Source organism: Cyrtonyx montezumae, unplaced genomic scaffold (assembly GCF_038088225.1).
Source record: "Cyrtonyx montezumae isolate F1298 unplaced genomic scaffold, pur_monq_1.0 scaffold_3, whole genome shotgun sequence".
Taxonomy (NCBI): Eukaryota; Metazoa; Chordata; class Aves; order Galliformes; family Odontophoridae; genus Cyrtonyx; species Cyrtonyx montezumae.
The window spans coordinates 31,709,342-31,722,157 of NW_027072034.1; the positions used below are offsets into that span (position 1 = coordinate 31,709,342).

Here is a 12,816-nt window from a genome sequence, read left to right on the forward strand (position 1 = left end):
TAGTCTTTTACAGTTATGGCCTGTGGAATGAAAAAATGTTCCTGCCCCATTTAGTTCTACGGTTATAACTAGCTTCCCTTTAGAGTTTTCCAATCAGTTTTGTGAATGGAAAAGTTCTTCTGAGGTTGTTGACCAGTGGATGGATGAAAACTTTTGTTTGTGGGTCGGGAAAAAAAAAGTAAACAGGGTTTCTTTTGGAGAACTTTGAAGTTCATTTTTACTCAACAGCAGTATCTTTTGTCTTTCAGAAAAGCTGGTCTCTAAAGATGAATTCTGAATAATGAATTGACACTGAAATAAAATGTAAATTGTGATTTCTATCTGCTCTTCTAAAGCAAAGCCTAGGAGGAGTGTGAAAACTGGGGAGATATTTGTCACATATGGCCCAAATTCTGATTTTATTCTTCTTTTATACCATTGTCGTTCACATTGCTGGAGAATTTTCTTCAATGTAGTGTAAAAAAAAAAAAAAAGCTGTATGTGGTAACATACGTATGTCACAGTGTGCTACTCTTGCACAGCCTTTTTGGCTTGTCTGAAAGGTTTTATTGTCTATTATATATTTATTTATTTTTGCCTCAGTCAGCTACCATTATGTATTGATGAAGTCCAGGACAGTCCCTGGAACTTCCCTGGAGCTGTTCAGCTGATTTTTATTTTATTTTTTTCTGTGTGCCATCGAACAGCTGTACGATGTCAAAAGCAAAAGACTGGACAGTCTGAATCCTCAGTAATCTACTAGAGATTAAAAAGAGTAGTCAATTTGGGTAGAAATATTGAAAAAAAAATAAAAAAAATCCAAATTTGTTCTGATTATACTTTCATCGGTGCAGAAGGCAATAGCTTTCAGAAACTCAAGACCTGTTGGTGTCCTGCCTCTAAGCATATGTGCACACATTTCCAGAATGTTATTTTTTTGTGCCTATGTATACTTTTTCTTTCTTTTTGCTTCATCTAGTTTGACACTGTAATTGCAGAAGCGGCCAGCTTGATGTCCGGGAGCTGATCTCTCTCTACCCCTTCCTGTTGCCTACTTCCTCTTCATTTATACGGTCTCATCCTCCTCTGCATGAGTATGCTGACCTAAACCAGCTGACCCAAGGGGACCAGGAGAAGATGATAAAATGCAAACGATTCCTCATGAGTTACCTGAACGAAGTCCGCAGCACTGAGATTGCTAATGGCTACAAGGAAGATATTGACACGGCTTTACTTAAGTTATATGCAGAGGCAAATCATGAAAGCCTGCTGGATCTGCTGGTTTCAGAGAACTTTTGTCTTCTAACAGATAGTGCTGCCTGGCTGGAAAAGCACAAAAAGTGAGTGAATTTTTCAAGCGTGGCACCCTTGAGACCAGGAAGAAAAATGTTTAACTTTAAAAAGCAGTTGACTTTTAGAGTGATACATGTCTGACTTAACGTCCAGAAGATAATTCTGACATGATGTGTAAAAATCCCCGAATGCGAGGAGAAAGGTCTTAATTGACAATCAAAGTTAAAGAAAATATATCTAGTGGAATACAGAGTTTTCCCCTTGAAACTGTGTCCAGTACAAAAATCAGTATTGGTATGGATCTCGGTGGGGAAAAAGCAATTTATTTGCCTTTGTGATAGTGTGTGAGTTGAATGGGTGCAGCAGAGTAGTTTTAGTTTATCACAGAATTGCAGGGGTTGGAAGGAACCTCATGAGATTACTGAGTCCAACCCCACTGCTTAAGCAGATAGCCCACAATAGGTAGTCCTCAGTGTCTAGGACATAATGAAAAGATGCCTCAAAACATGCTATATTTTAGGGAGAAGCTATTAAGTACTTGAGCTTCATTTGGATTACAATACACCAAAAAAAAAAAAAAATCAGTATGGTACTGTACAAAGTTTTTCGGTACCTAAAGAAAGAAAAATATATTTCTGATAGCAAAATAAAGTTTTAAATAAGCATCCTACAGATTTGATTGTAATAGTACATGATTAACTGTTGGCAGAATGCTTATGATTTAGAGCTGTGTTACATCTGTATGTACAATTCAGGGAACAGCATGAGAATCATCTCTGAATGAACAAATGACTTGTAGCCATTTAAATTGGAGCTAGTAACTTCTAACTATTTTTAGGGAAAAGGAGGGACATGGATGCTTTTCTAGGAAAAAACTTCTCTCCTTTGAATGTAGTCATGGCCATGTACATGTCACCTAGAAATCCCACTGTAAGCCACTATTTGTTACATTCTGTGCTAATCAAACCATAGTGAAATTGGTAGGAAAAATCCATCCATTTTAATACTGTTTTTTATTTTCCTACAGGTATTTTGCCCTTGGTCTCCTGTATCACTACAATGGTCAAGATGCTGCAGCACTTCAGGTTAGTACAAAGCTTTTAGTATCAACTGACAATCATTATAAAATCCTACCCATTCCTCTGCTAGCCATTCTCAGATTGTGAAAACTCACACATTATTTGGAACTGAATTAGTTGCATCTGGCAGGTACAAGGAAAGCCTGTGATGGAGAGGAAGTGTGAATGAGGTCCCTTACAATTAGTGTTTGTAGAAGCTCTAATTGTACAAATACCAATGGCTGATGCTGAGTGTTGTTAGAGCTTGAATACTTTTTTGAGTCGTAAGAATGTTTAAATACTTTTTAATCTGTGTTTTTCTTTGGCAGTTATGGGTGCAAATAGTTGATGGAGACATTGAAGACTCTACACGTTCAGATCTCTATGAATATGTAGTAGACTTCCTTACATTTTGCTCAGACCAGGATCTGGTGTGGAAATACTCTGAGTGGGTTTTACAAAAAAACGAAGAGGTTTGTGAGATGATTTTCAGATCTTTATTAAAAGAAATAAAAGCTCATGTGAAAGGTTAGCTGCAGCAGCAGCCTCATGCACTGCTTAAAAACAACTAAACTTATTCCAATGGAAGTAAAAATGCAAATTTTGTAATATCTGTGAACTGTGAAGAGGCATGCTTTATGCTGTATCAGCCTGTACTGCTGGAATTTGTCACTGCCTAACCAGTATTAATTAAAAGTGTAGTTATTGCATGCCAGGTTTCTCAGCTTTGATTTTGATGGTTGTAGAAGTCCTTCAAATGTTATGATATGCACAGAGAGAAACCCATACATATTTGGACCTCCAACTTGTGCTTTAATCCTTTGCAGTAATAAAGCATCTTGTCCTATTATTACGCAGATCTGTTCAGTACTTCTTGTAGCTGGCATAGAGTGTATTCAGCAAAAGGTTTATAGCATGGCTATGTGTAGACTGCTGATGGAGGTAAGGCAGATAGGAGAGGGTGTGATCACATGAAGCACGAAGTAGCATAGTCTTAGTGGTACGAGGGACAGTTTTGCATCGTTTGTCTTCTGAATAATGTACCAACTGATCTGATAGTGCTATTAAATAAATATTTAAATGATAATAAAATTGTTGCTGTTGAGTTTCTCAATGCAATTATCTGTTTCTAGGTTGGAGTACAGATTTTTACTAAAAGACCTTTGGAAGAACAAGAGAAAAACATTAATCCAGATGATATCATCAGTTGCCTTAACAAATATCCTAAAGCACGTATTAAATATCTAGAACATCTCGTATTGGAAAGAAAAATAGAGGTGAGTCCTACAGGAATACCAAAAGCAGTCTGCACTCCTTATCCTGTACGTATGATGAGCAACTCTGACACAAGCTAAGAAGCTGAATTGTACATTTATTTATATAATAGCTGTAGGTATAGCATACCCTGTCTTGTGAAGCTGATCTGAATAAACTGACTACTTGCATGAACTAAAAATTTCTGGATAATTTGAATTAAATAAATGAGCATCTTTATAGAATTACATAAATATTCATTGTATTGTTATTGGTGGGGAGAAGGGATTGTCTTTGTAAACTTGAGCTAACGTTGCTTTTGTCTGTAGAAAGAAAAGTACCATACTCATCTAGCTGCCCTGTATTTGGAGGCAGTACTTCAGCTAAAATCTGGGACCACAGATAACTGTATGGAAACAGTTGAACTGCTGTTGAAACTACGCAGCCTCCTTCAGAAATCTGATCTTTATAGAATTCACTTTATTTTGGGTAAGATGCATTTCTCTATATAATTTTGCTTTCTGCTGGAACTGACATGTGGGCCTAATAAGGATAGAAAATGAAAATATTTGAGATATAGACTCAGAATGCTTTGGGTTCATAGGTTCATAAGGTTGGAAAGGACCTACAAGATCATCTCGTCCAACCATCCTCCTATCACCATCCCTACCCACTGAACTACTAAATCAATCCTTTAGCACCTCATCTAAACGCTTCTTGAACAGCGCTAGGGATGGTGCCTCAACCACCTCCCTAGGCAGGCCATTCCAGTGCCTGACCACTCTTTCAGAGAAAAAATGTTTCCTCAGGTCTAATCTAAATCTTCCCTGGCACAACTTGTGGCCATTCCCTCTCGTCCTGTCGTTATTTATCAGGGAGAAGAGGCCCACCCCCTCCTCACCACAACCACCCCTCAGGAACTGGTAGAGTGCAATAAGGTCTCCTCTGAGCCTCCTTTTCTCCAGACTAAACAATCCCAGCTCCCTCAGCTGCTCCTCATAAGACTTGTGCTCCAGACAAGGGTTGCAAGGGACCTTTTAAGACCTTCTAATTCCAACCCCCTGCTATAGACAGGGACACCTCCCTCTAGACCAGGTTGCTCAGAGCACCATCCAGCCCAGCCTTCAGTGCTTCCATGGAGGGAGCATCTACTACCTTTCTGGGCAACCTGTTCTAGTGTCTCACCACCCTCACAGTGAAGCATTTCTTTCTGGTATCTATGTCTATTTGGTGGATTGGCTCGTCTTTTGCAACACAAGCTGATTCAGCAAAGGCGACAGCTGTTACTGTTGCCTTTGATCTCAGGGTTTGTGGAGTAGAATGGCATGTTCTCCACTGCACCAAGGTCACCATGACTAGGTAGGAAAAGTAGCTTCATACAATATCCAACTTTATACTCAGTTTCTTTTTAATGACAAACACAACTTGTGAAAGTTTTTTGGGAATGTAAGAGTTACAAGCTTATCTGTTAAACAGTTTCCCAACTGGTGTGAAGCAAAGCTTTGTAAAGATTTCGTGAGGACTTATGTTGCATGTAACCAATTCACATCCTAAAAACACGATTTCATGCTGGTCAGAAAAAGGTGGATCCACACTCTTAGTGAAAAGGACAATATATATCTTAGTGTTATCATAAGGAAGGCAACAGTTAAGCTAAAATGTTTCCTTGGCCAGTGCTGCTTTGCCTATTTTTTTTTAATGTACCTCTCAAGAATGTAAGGGAAATGATTTGTTCTTATCGTGCAAAGTGTGAAATATTGTCTGAAATCTGATAGAAAAAAATACTGGGTGTAGAAATAAAAACTGGCGAGTAACAGCTGAAATAGCTTCCTAACATTTACTGTCCCCTTGCCTTTCCAGTTGGCAAAGCATGGTGTGACCAGGAATATACCAGCGTAATATAGTCAGTGAAAATCTTCCTTTTATTTGAGTTTTTATTTTTAACCCAATTTTTAAGAGCAGGATTTTTTAAGGTGGATTATTCTCTTGAAGTCAGCGTACTCCAAAATGCAGGATTTCTTGCATGACATTTTTTCTTACATGAAGATGAGATCACTGCAGTGCTTGTATTGTTCCTCCTTGACAATCAAAATACTCTATGGGGAAAAAAACATTGTATTTCCATACTTTGCTAACTCTTACAGTTAAGCTGCCAGACTGGATTAAGGGTTTATAGTGTCCTTTTCTTAGAAGAAGATACTATTTGATCTTTAGTGTCTCTTTTAGACTTTAAACTGTTGTCAGAGAATTTTTTTAAGGCTTTGATTGTTGTTTTTTGGGGTTGTTTTTTTTTCTTTGAGGTGAAACTAAGAGAAAGGGAAAAGGGTAATAGTTATGATGTGCGTGTGCATATATGAATGTATATAACAAGTGATGCACAAGCAACTGCTCACCACCCACTGACCAATGCCCAGCTAGCTTCACAGCAAGCAGAAGAGAGAGGTGCACTCCTGCCCCCTTTGAGACTCTCCTGCATGATGCCATATGGTATGGAATGTTTCTCTGGCCAGTTTAAGTCAGCTGTCCTGATTCTGTTTCCTCCCAGCCCTTGCTGAGAAACTGGAATGACCTTGGCTCTGTACAGCACTGCTTATCAACAACTGTGAACATCAGTGTGTTATCAGCAGTGCTTTTCACCTACAACTAACACATAGCATCCTACCAAACACTGAAGAAAACAATTCCATCTCAGTTGAAACTAAGACAGCTATCTGTATTTTTGTGTAACATTTGATGTGAGCAGAGCTGAAAAATATTGTAGTTTCATCTCAGAGTTTATCACGTGTGGGAGCGTGGGCAGGAATGCACAGAATGTAGCTGCTGGAATTTTAAAAGATCATACTGATGTTAGTTTTATCACTTGTTGCTTAATGATTTCTTCTTCCTTGCTTTGTGGTGCACTTGTTAGAGACGTTTCTGTACATCCATGCATTCTTGTGCTGTATCTGCACAGAGCTGCCAGCTTCTCTGCAAAATGAGTGGAAACTGAGCTCTGTGGACTTGTTTACATTGAATTTGGGAGAGAAAGTGGCAGTCTCCTCCACTGAGCAAACATTGCCTTGTTTCTCATTCAACAGACAAAATCCGCGGCACAGACCTTCACATGGAAAGTGCAATTTTATATGGAAAGCTAGAGGAACACGAGAAGGCTTTGCATATCCTTGTCCATGAGTTGAAGGACTTCGGTGCTGCTGAAGAATACTGCATATGGAACTCTGAGAACAGAGATCTGCAGTACCGACGGAGGCTCTTCCATATGCTGCTGTCAGTATATCTACATGCAGACACTTCGGACTGTGCACTGGTCATGGCTGCTGTGGATCTCTTGAATAACCACGCTGCTGAGTTTGATGCAGCTCTGGTTTTGCAGCTGGTGCCTGACAGCTGGTCTGTGCAGCTCCTCTCCCCTTTCCTGTCTGGAGCAGTGAGGCAAAGCGTTCATACAAAAAGAATGACTCAGGTTGCACTTGGGTTAGCACAAGCCGAAAACTTGATCTACAAATATGAGAAGGTAGGGTTTTGTTTGGTGGTGTTGTGTTTTGCTTTTAATAGAGGCACTTGGAAGTTTTATTATGTATCTGAGGATTTAATTGAATCAGACACTTTTAGAGTTAGGGCAAATTTGACTTCATGTTCTTCGCAGTTTTAATTGCTGCATTTATTACATTTTTGCCATGTCTACTGTAGTCAATTTCACGCTGCTTGTGTAAAACATGAGGGGAGGTGGGGCTTTGAAAAGGGAACAACTTTGAACTTGTGGACTGAAGGAAATACATTTAGGATTTCCAGATTAATGAATTTCTTCCAGAACTTTTAGCAACTGAGTTTTGTTGGGGCTTTTTTTTTTTCCTAGGATTGGGACATGACAGAAGTAGCAGTAAAGCTTACACAATGCTTGGCATTAAAGATTATTGATAGCTTTTGATTTTGTTAAATCCACCTGCAGAGTAGTAAAATACTCCACAGTGAATTCCTAGCTCTAGAGCAGTGTTGCTTAAAGATTTGTAGGGTAAGATTAAATCTGTTTCCTTCTGGTGAAGGTTTATCCAGCAGAATCTGTCTGCAATAAGGATTTGACAATACTCTGTCATGAAGATGTGTTCTTGTTTAGCAAGTGGTACCAGGTTTTTAGTTGCATCAAGTGTGAGTGCCTTTCTATGTGAGGCATAGAAGGAGCTTGTATGAATACAGAAATTGAATCTCACATTAAATATTTCTAATATTATTAAATTTTCTTTTTCCTCCTTAGGTCAAACATAGAGGAACTCCCATTCTCCTTTCTGACAAGAAGGTCTGTCAGGTGTGCCAAAATCCTTTCTGTGAGCCTGCATTTGTAAGATACCCAAATGGGGGTATGGTCCACACACACTGTGCTGCAAGCAGACATCTGAACTCAAGTGTGACCCCTCACTCTTCCAGATCCAGCAGTGAGACTTGAAATGTGTTCCAGGTCCCAGAGGTTCCCATGACTTATACCCCATTGAAAGCAGACTGGAAAAAGGAAAAAAAAAAAAAAAAAGAAAAAAAAAAACCAAGTGCAGCTACCTTAAGTGTAAATCAAGATGGACAGATTGTCATTGGGCTAATGGGAAGACTTAAGTAAATATAAAATATGGCCAATTGCCTTCTCAATTTCTAATGAATGTAAATAGAGGGAAAAAAAATCACTACCAGAAATGGAGAGGTGCAAATATGGACTTCTGTATATAGTAGTGAGCAGTCAGAGAAAGTGAGCCTTTATTTCCATGGTGAGGATGAATGTTACGGAGACAAGGTAAAGCTTTGCTTTCAGAAATGTCACTTTGCACTGAGTGTGGTGTTGATAAATTTGTCGAGGTGGAGATGGCGTCTGTTGGAGCAGGGATTCTTGGAGCATTACACAGTAAGACTGGCATCGTGCTGCTGACTGTCAGGACAAAAAAAACACACTATGATTATGATGTTTGCTGCAGCACGTCCTCTTTTGGGCTGGATTCTCTTCCCCAGGATCACACAATGAACATGTTCTTTACTCTATGAGTTGTTGGCTTTTGCACTTTTTAGTATTCTCGTTTCCTTCCCCTCTCCTCTGCTGCATAAAATTTAAACTTAAGCACTACCTGTTAACTTTCTGCTCCTATGGTTACTGTAGTAGACTGAGTGGAAACCGATAGCCTTGATCACACAGCTGTGCTTGGATGAAGAATTGAAGTCAGATTATCTGATCAGACTGTAGTCACCTTTATTATGGGGGAAGAAACTTTTAATAATGATTTATTTATTCATAGGCAAATATGCTGTACATACAGTTGAATAAATTTATCTTATATCATCATAGAGTTTCCTTGGGGGATAAAGGATGTGGCTGATGCTGAAGCATATAGGTTATGTGCTTAAATGTTTGTGATAACTTAAGCAGGCTGAAACTCAACAAGAATAGGTATTGGTACCTGTGAATGACTTTGTGCAATCAAGTTCATGGGAAGGTGGTATAACTGGGAGGGAATCTACAAAGATGCACTACAAAGATACTGGATTTGATGCGTTCTACAAAACGTTCTGTAAACTAAAGCTTTTCAGACAGCAGCAAAACTTGTACTGAACTGCCATGATATCTCATTCAGCTGTTTCAAGTTGATGGGCAGCTTTGCACAAGAGAGGCTCAAAACTAGAGACTTTAAATAAAACAGCATTTCAAAGTAAAAGCATTTCTTTTAATTTTGTAATGTTAATAAATACTAAGCTTAGTGAACAGAGTGCTAGTAGGACTGCTTACGGTTTTAGTGTTCCAAATTGGAGTAGAGACTTCCAGCAAATTGTGATATCTTCTAGATATGGTCTCAGAAGAGATCTGTTATAGAAAGGTTGGCTTATGGAACAGCTTTTTCAGTGCTGTTGCAGTCCAGAAATGGGCAACCAGACTACATCTTGTTGGGTGGGGGAGGGGGAGATCCATTTCTTTGTCCTGGAAGTAAAAGTCCTTTGTATCTTTTCTGAGTCTGAAACAAAGTATAGCTGTTGTATTGAGCTTGAAAAAAAAAAGTTTTGCAGCTCTTTCTGCTCAGATAGGAAAGACATCTAATGAGGAGCACCTTCCAAATGACATTTTGTCATTTCTGAGTTGTAATATGAGTGATTCTCCCGTGTAGCCATGGCATGAGCAGGTTCTCTGTCTCGTGTTCCTGATTTCTGAGCTACCTGTGTGCAAACAGCAATGACAGATCTCTAGTTCCATGTCTTCAAAATAGTTGCTGGTAGGGGCAGAGGCTTTAGAAAGGTTGGATGAGCCTTTCATGTTCAGTAGCACAGAGCCTTCCTTTTGCTGTGAGCATCCTCACTGTGCTCTCTGTTTCTAACTAATAAGGAGGTAATAAAGCAAACATCACTCTCCATGGTTGAGACACTCAGGCCATGAGGTAGCGATGAACTGTGTCAACTCACGTTGCTGTAGAGTAGAGATCATATTATTCAGATCACAGGAAAATTCTTAATTGCTATTGTGTGAAAAGATACTCCAGTAAAAGATGAGAAGATATTAATAACGGTGTTCTTCAGGTTTTTACTTTTGATTAAAACGTGGCAGAAACAAATATCTAATTCTATATACAAAACAAATAAATGCATAGGGGTAGTGCTAAGGTTTGTAATCGTAGGTGACCAATAAGGTGATTAATGTTTAATTTGGGAGATTGGATCTCTTTAGCTCTCTGGGAACATGGACTGGAGAAATAATAACAGTTATTTCTATATATTTAACTTGTGTTTTTGTGGGGGTTTTTTTTTTTCTTCTCTTGTGTCCTAGAACTTGTGTGGATGAGTTAATGTGTGAGTCCACCAGGAGCAAAATGAAAAAGCAGAAACAGAGTGCGAGGCTGAGGTAGGGCCTGGCAGGGGGGTGGCAGGTGAGGGATGCTGTTGCTGTGAGGGTACAGCACTTCAGCAACTGGGATAATGCCCAACCAGAGGAGAAGATGCATGAAAGGTGTCTGTGCTCAAATGCCCTTAGGCAGAGCAGCTGCTGCACCTCTCAGATAAGAACTTGAAATCAGAGAACCTGACCTTGTTCCTCCGTTATTTTTTTTGGCACTGTCAGTGTGCTGGTTCTAGTTCTGTATATCTGAATGCTGGGCCAGCTTTGCTGCTTTGGTAAATCCTTCTGACACAGCAGCAAATGATTGTCCAGGTAGTAATTGCTCACTGGATTAATGAGGGGGAGGAGGCAGGAAAGATGGATGTTCCTCTGAGCACCTTTCTTGAACTGAAATTGAGTGGACATACATAGGCTCTGGGAGGTGAAGCCTGATGCCATCTTTAGGAGTTCTTACACCTTCCCTTGGAGAAGGGGGATCCAGTCCAAATACTTCTCAATGTCATTCTTGATAAAATATTTCTAATTCTTTTCGACTTTATTTCTTTTTGCCAGCGAATGTCCTCCATTTTGTATGTGTTGAGATCCAGTGATGAGTTTTTTTAATGCCACTGGGTGTCTGTGATCCAGGGTGGCACAGATTTTTCCACAGACAGACCCACTTACCACGTAATCTCTAATTACTGAAATGCTGCATTTCTGACCTTCTTAGTCATCTTGTCACGCACACAAAAAGCACTTGTTAACCCCCTTTCTACTCTCTCATGCTTTTGTATATCCATTCTTCCTCTCTTAAAAATTACCTATAATTTGTATGTCATCGTGTGATGTTTTTTTTCTCCCTCCCTAAGGCAAAAAGGAGGAGGAAAAAAAATGCCCATAATCTGATGCTCTGTTCAAATGAATAGCCGTACACTTACGACTGCAGAGAGTTTCAGTTAGGTCTTAATATTTATGATTTCAAGAGGTGCAATGATTGTGTCAGTAACAGTACAAGAAAACTAATGTTGTTCTATAGAGCACAGCACACATATCTATGGGCCAACTGCTTCAGGCAGCGTTGTGACTTCTGGGCTACAAGGGGAAACTGTGTTTAGTGCCCACAGTCCAAAAGCTCTCACGTGGGTCACTTTTCTAACACTAAACTGTTGTGGGTGTAAGTCTGGAGAGCTCTGGATGTTCCTCAGCGAAATCACATGTCACTTAAGCACATCAGCAATGTGAAACCCGAATAATGTCAGCTGTGGAAAGGTGGTGGTAGGGATGGCATGTATGTCTGTTTTGAGACCTCTGTTGGATGTTGGAAAACACGCGTGTTATCACAGGACTGTGGGGGTTGGAAGGGACCTCCAGAGATCATGGAGTCCAACCCCCTGCCAAAGCAGCTCCCTAGCCCTGGAAGGAGACTCCACCACCTCTCTGTGCAGCTGTGCCACTGCTCTGTCACCCATACTACAGAACTGTGCGGGTTGGAAGAGCCCTCCAGAGGTCAAACTCTACTGTCTCCTAACTGTCTACTTTGTCTTTATAAGAAAATCTCCTAATTGCAGGGCTCCCATCCTGAATGACATTAAAAAATGTTATTTTCTGCAGTTGTAAGGGGTAAATTCACTTTATTACTCTTCCCAATTTGCTTAGATCTAACTCTTTTAGTGCATCCTGCTGTTTGTAACAGGCTCTAACCAGCACCTTTCCATTGTGAGTCGCTCTCCTATTCCCTCTGCTGTTATTTTTCCCCTGCTACATAAAACTTTGGAGCTTATGCCCTGTGAGCATTGATAATTAAACGTGCTGCTATTTTTAAAAGAAAAAAAAAGAAAGGTAATGGTGTATTGTAATGTTTGATTATGAAACTTCAAGTCCCTTGCATTAAATTGGTCAGATGGAAATCGATACTGTTACGCTTTCTAAATTATGTTGGTGAACATACACAGCAGTATGTGAGATGTACAGATGTATAAATATGTTGATTTGTAATAAAAACTCTTTTAATTACACTTGTCTTTCACTCCTAGATTGTACATGTCATGTAACTGATGAAAATACCATGAAGTAACTGTACTGAAAGGATTTCTTGTTTTGGAGTTTGTTGCATTCATTTGGCAATGTTCCTATAGCCCCATCAGGCTTGGCTTGCTTGTTTGGCTCGTAGCAAAGGCTTTTTGGTATGCTGGGGGATCCTCAGGGCATCTTACAGAGGGTGTTTGGGATGCAGAGGTCGGAGTACAGTGCGATGCTGGAAAGATTGAAAAGCATAAAATCATTAAGGCTGGAAAAGGTGCCTTAGGTCTTCCAGTCCAACCTTCAGCCCATGCCCACTGACCACGTCCCTCAGTGCCACATCCACACGGCTCTTGAACACTTCCAGGGTTGGTGACTGCACCC

General features: G+C 39.8%; 1 protein-coding gene across 2 annotated transcripts in view; it reads left to right on the plus strand.

The window, feature by feature from the left end:
• Window positions 1-8,095, plus strand: part of TGFBRAP1 (transforming growth factor beta receptor associated protein 1) — a 28,099-nt gene extending 20,004 nt beyond the window's left edge. For both annotated transcript variants that reach the window (XM_065741108.1, XM_065741107.1), the window contains 7 exons: window positions 978-1,319; window positions 2,300-2,357; window positions 2,660-2,803; window positions 3,464-3,607; window positions 3,914-4,073; window positions 6,662-7,095; window positions 7,834-8,095. In XM_065741108.1, coding sequence (XP_065597180.1) covers window positions 978-1,319; window positions 2,300-2,357; window positions 2,660-2,803; window positions 3,464-3,607; window positions 3,914-4,073; window positions 6,662-7,095; window positions 7,834-8,022 — 1,471 coding nt within the window. In that variant the 3' untranslated portion in view covers window positions 8,023-8,095. The remainder of the gene's footprint in view (window positions 1-977; window positions 1,320-2,299; window positions 2,358-2,659; window positions 2,804-3,463; window positions 3,608-3,913; window positions 4,074-6,661; window positions 7,096-7,833) is intronic.
• The last annotated feature ends 4,721 nt before the right edge of the window (window positions 8,096-12,816 follow it).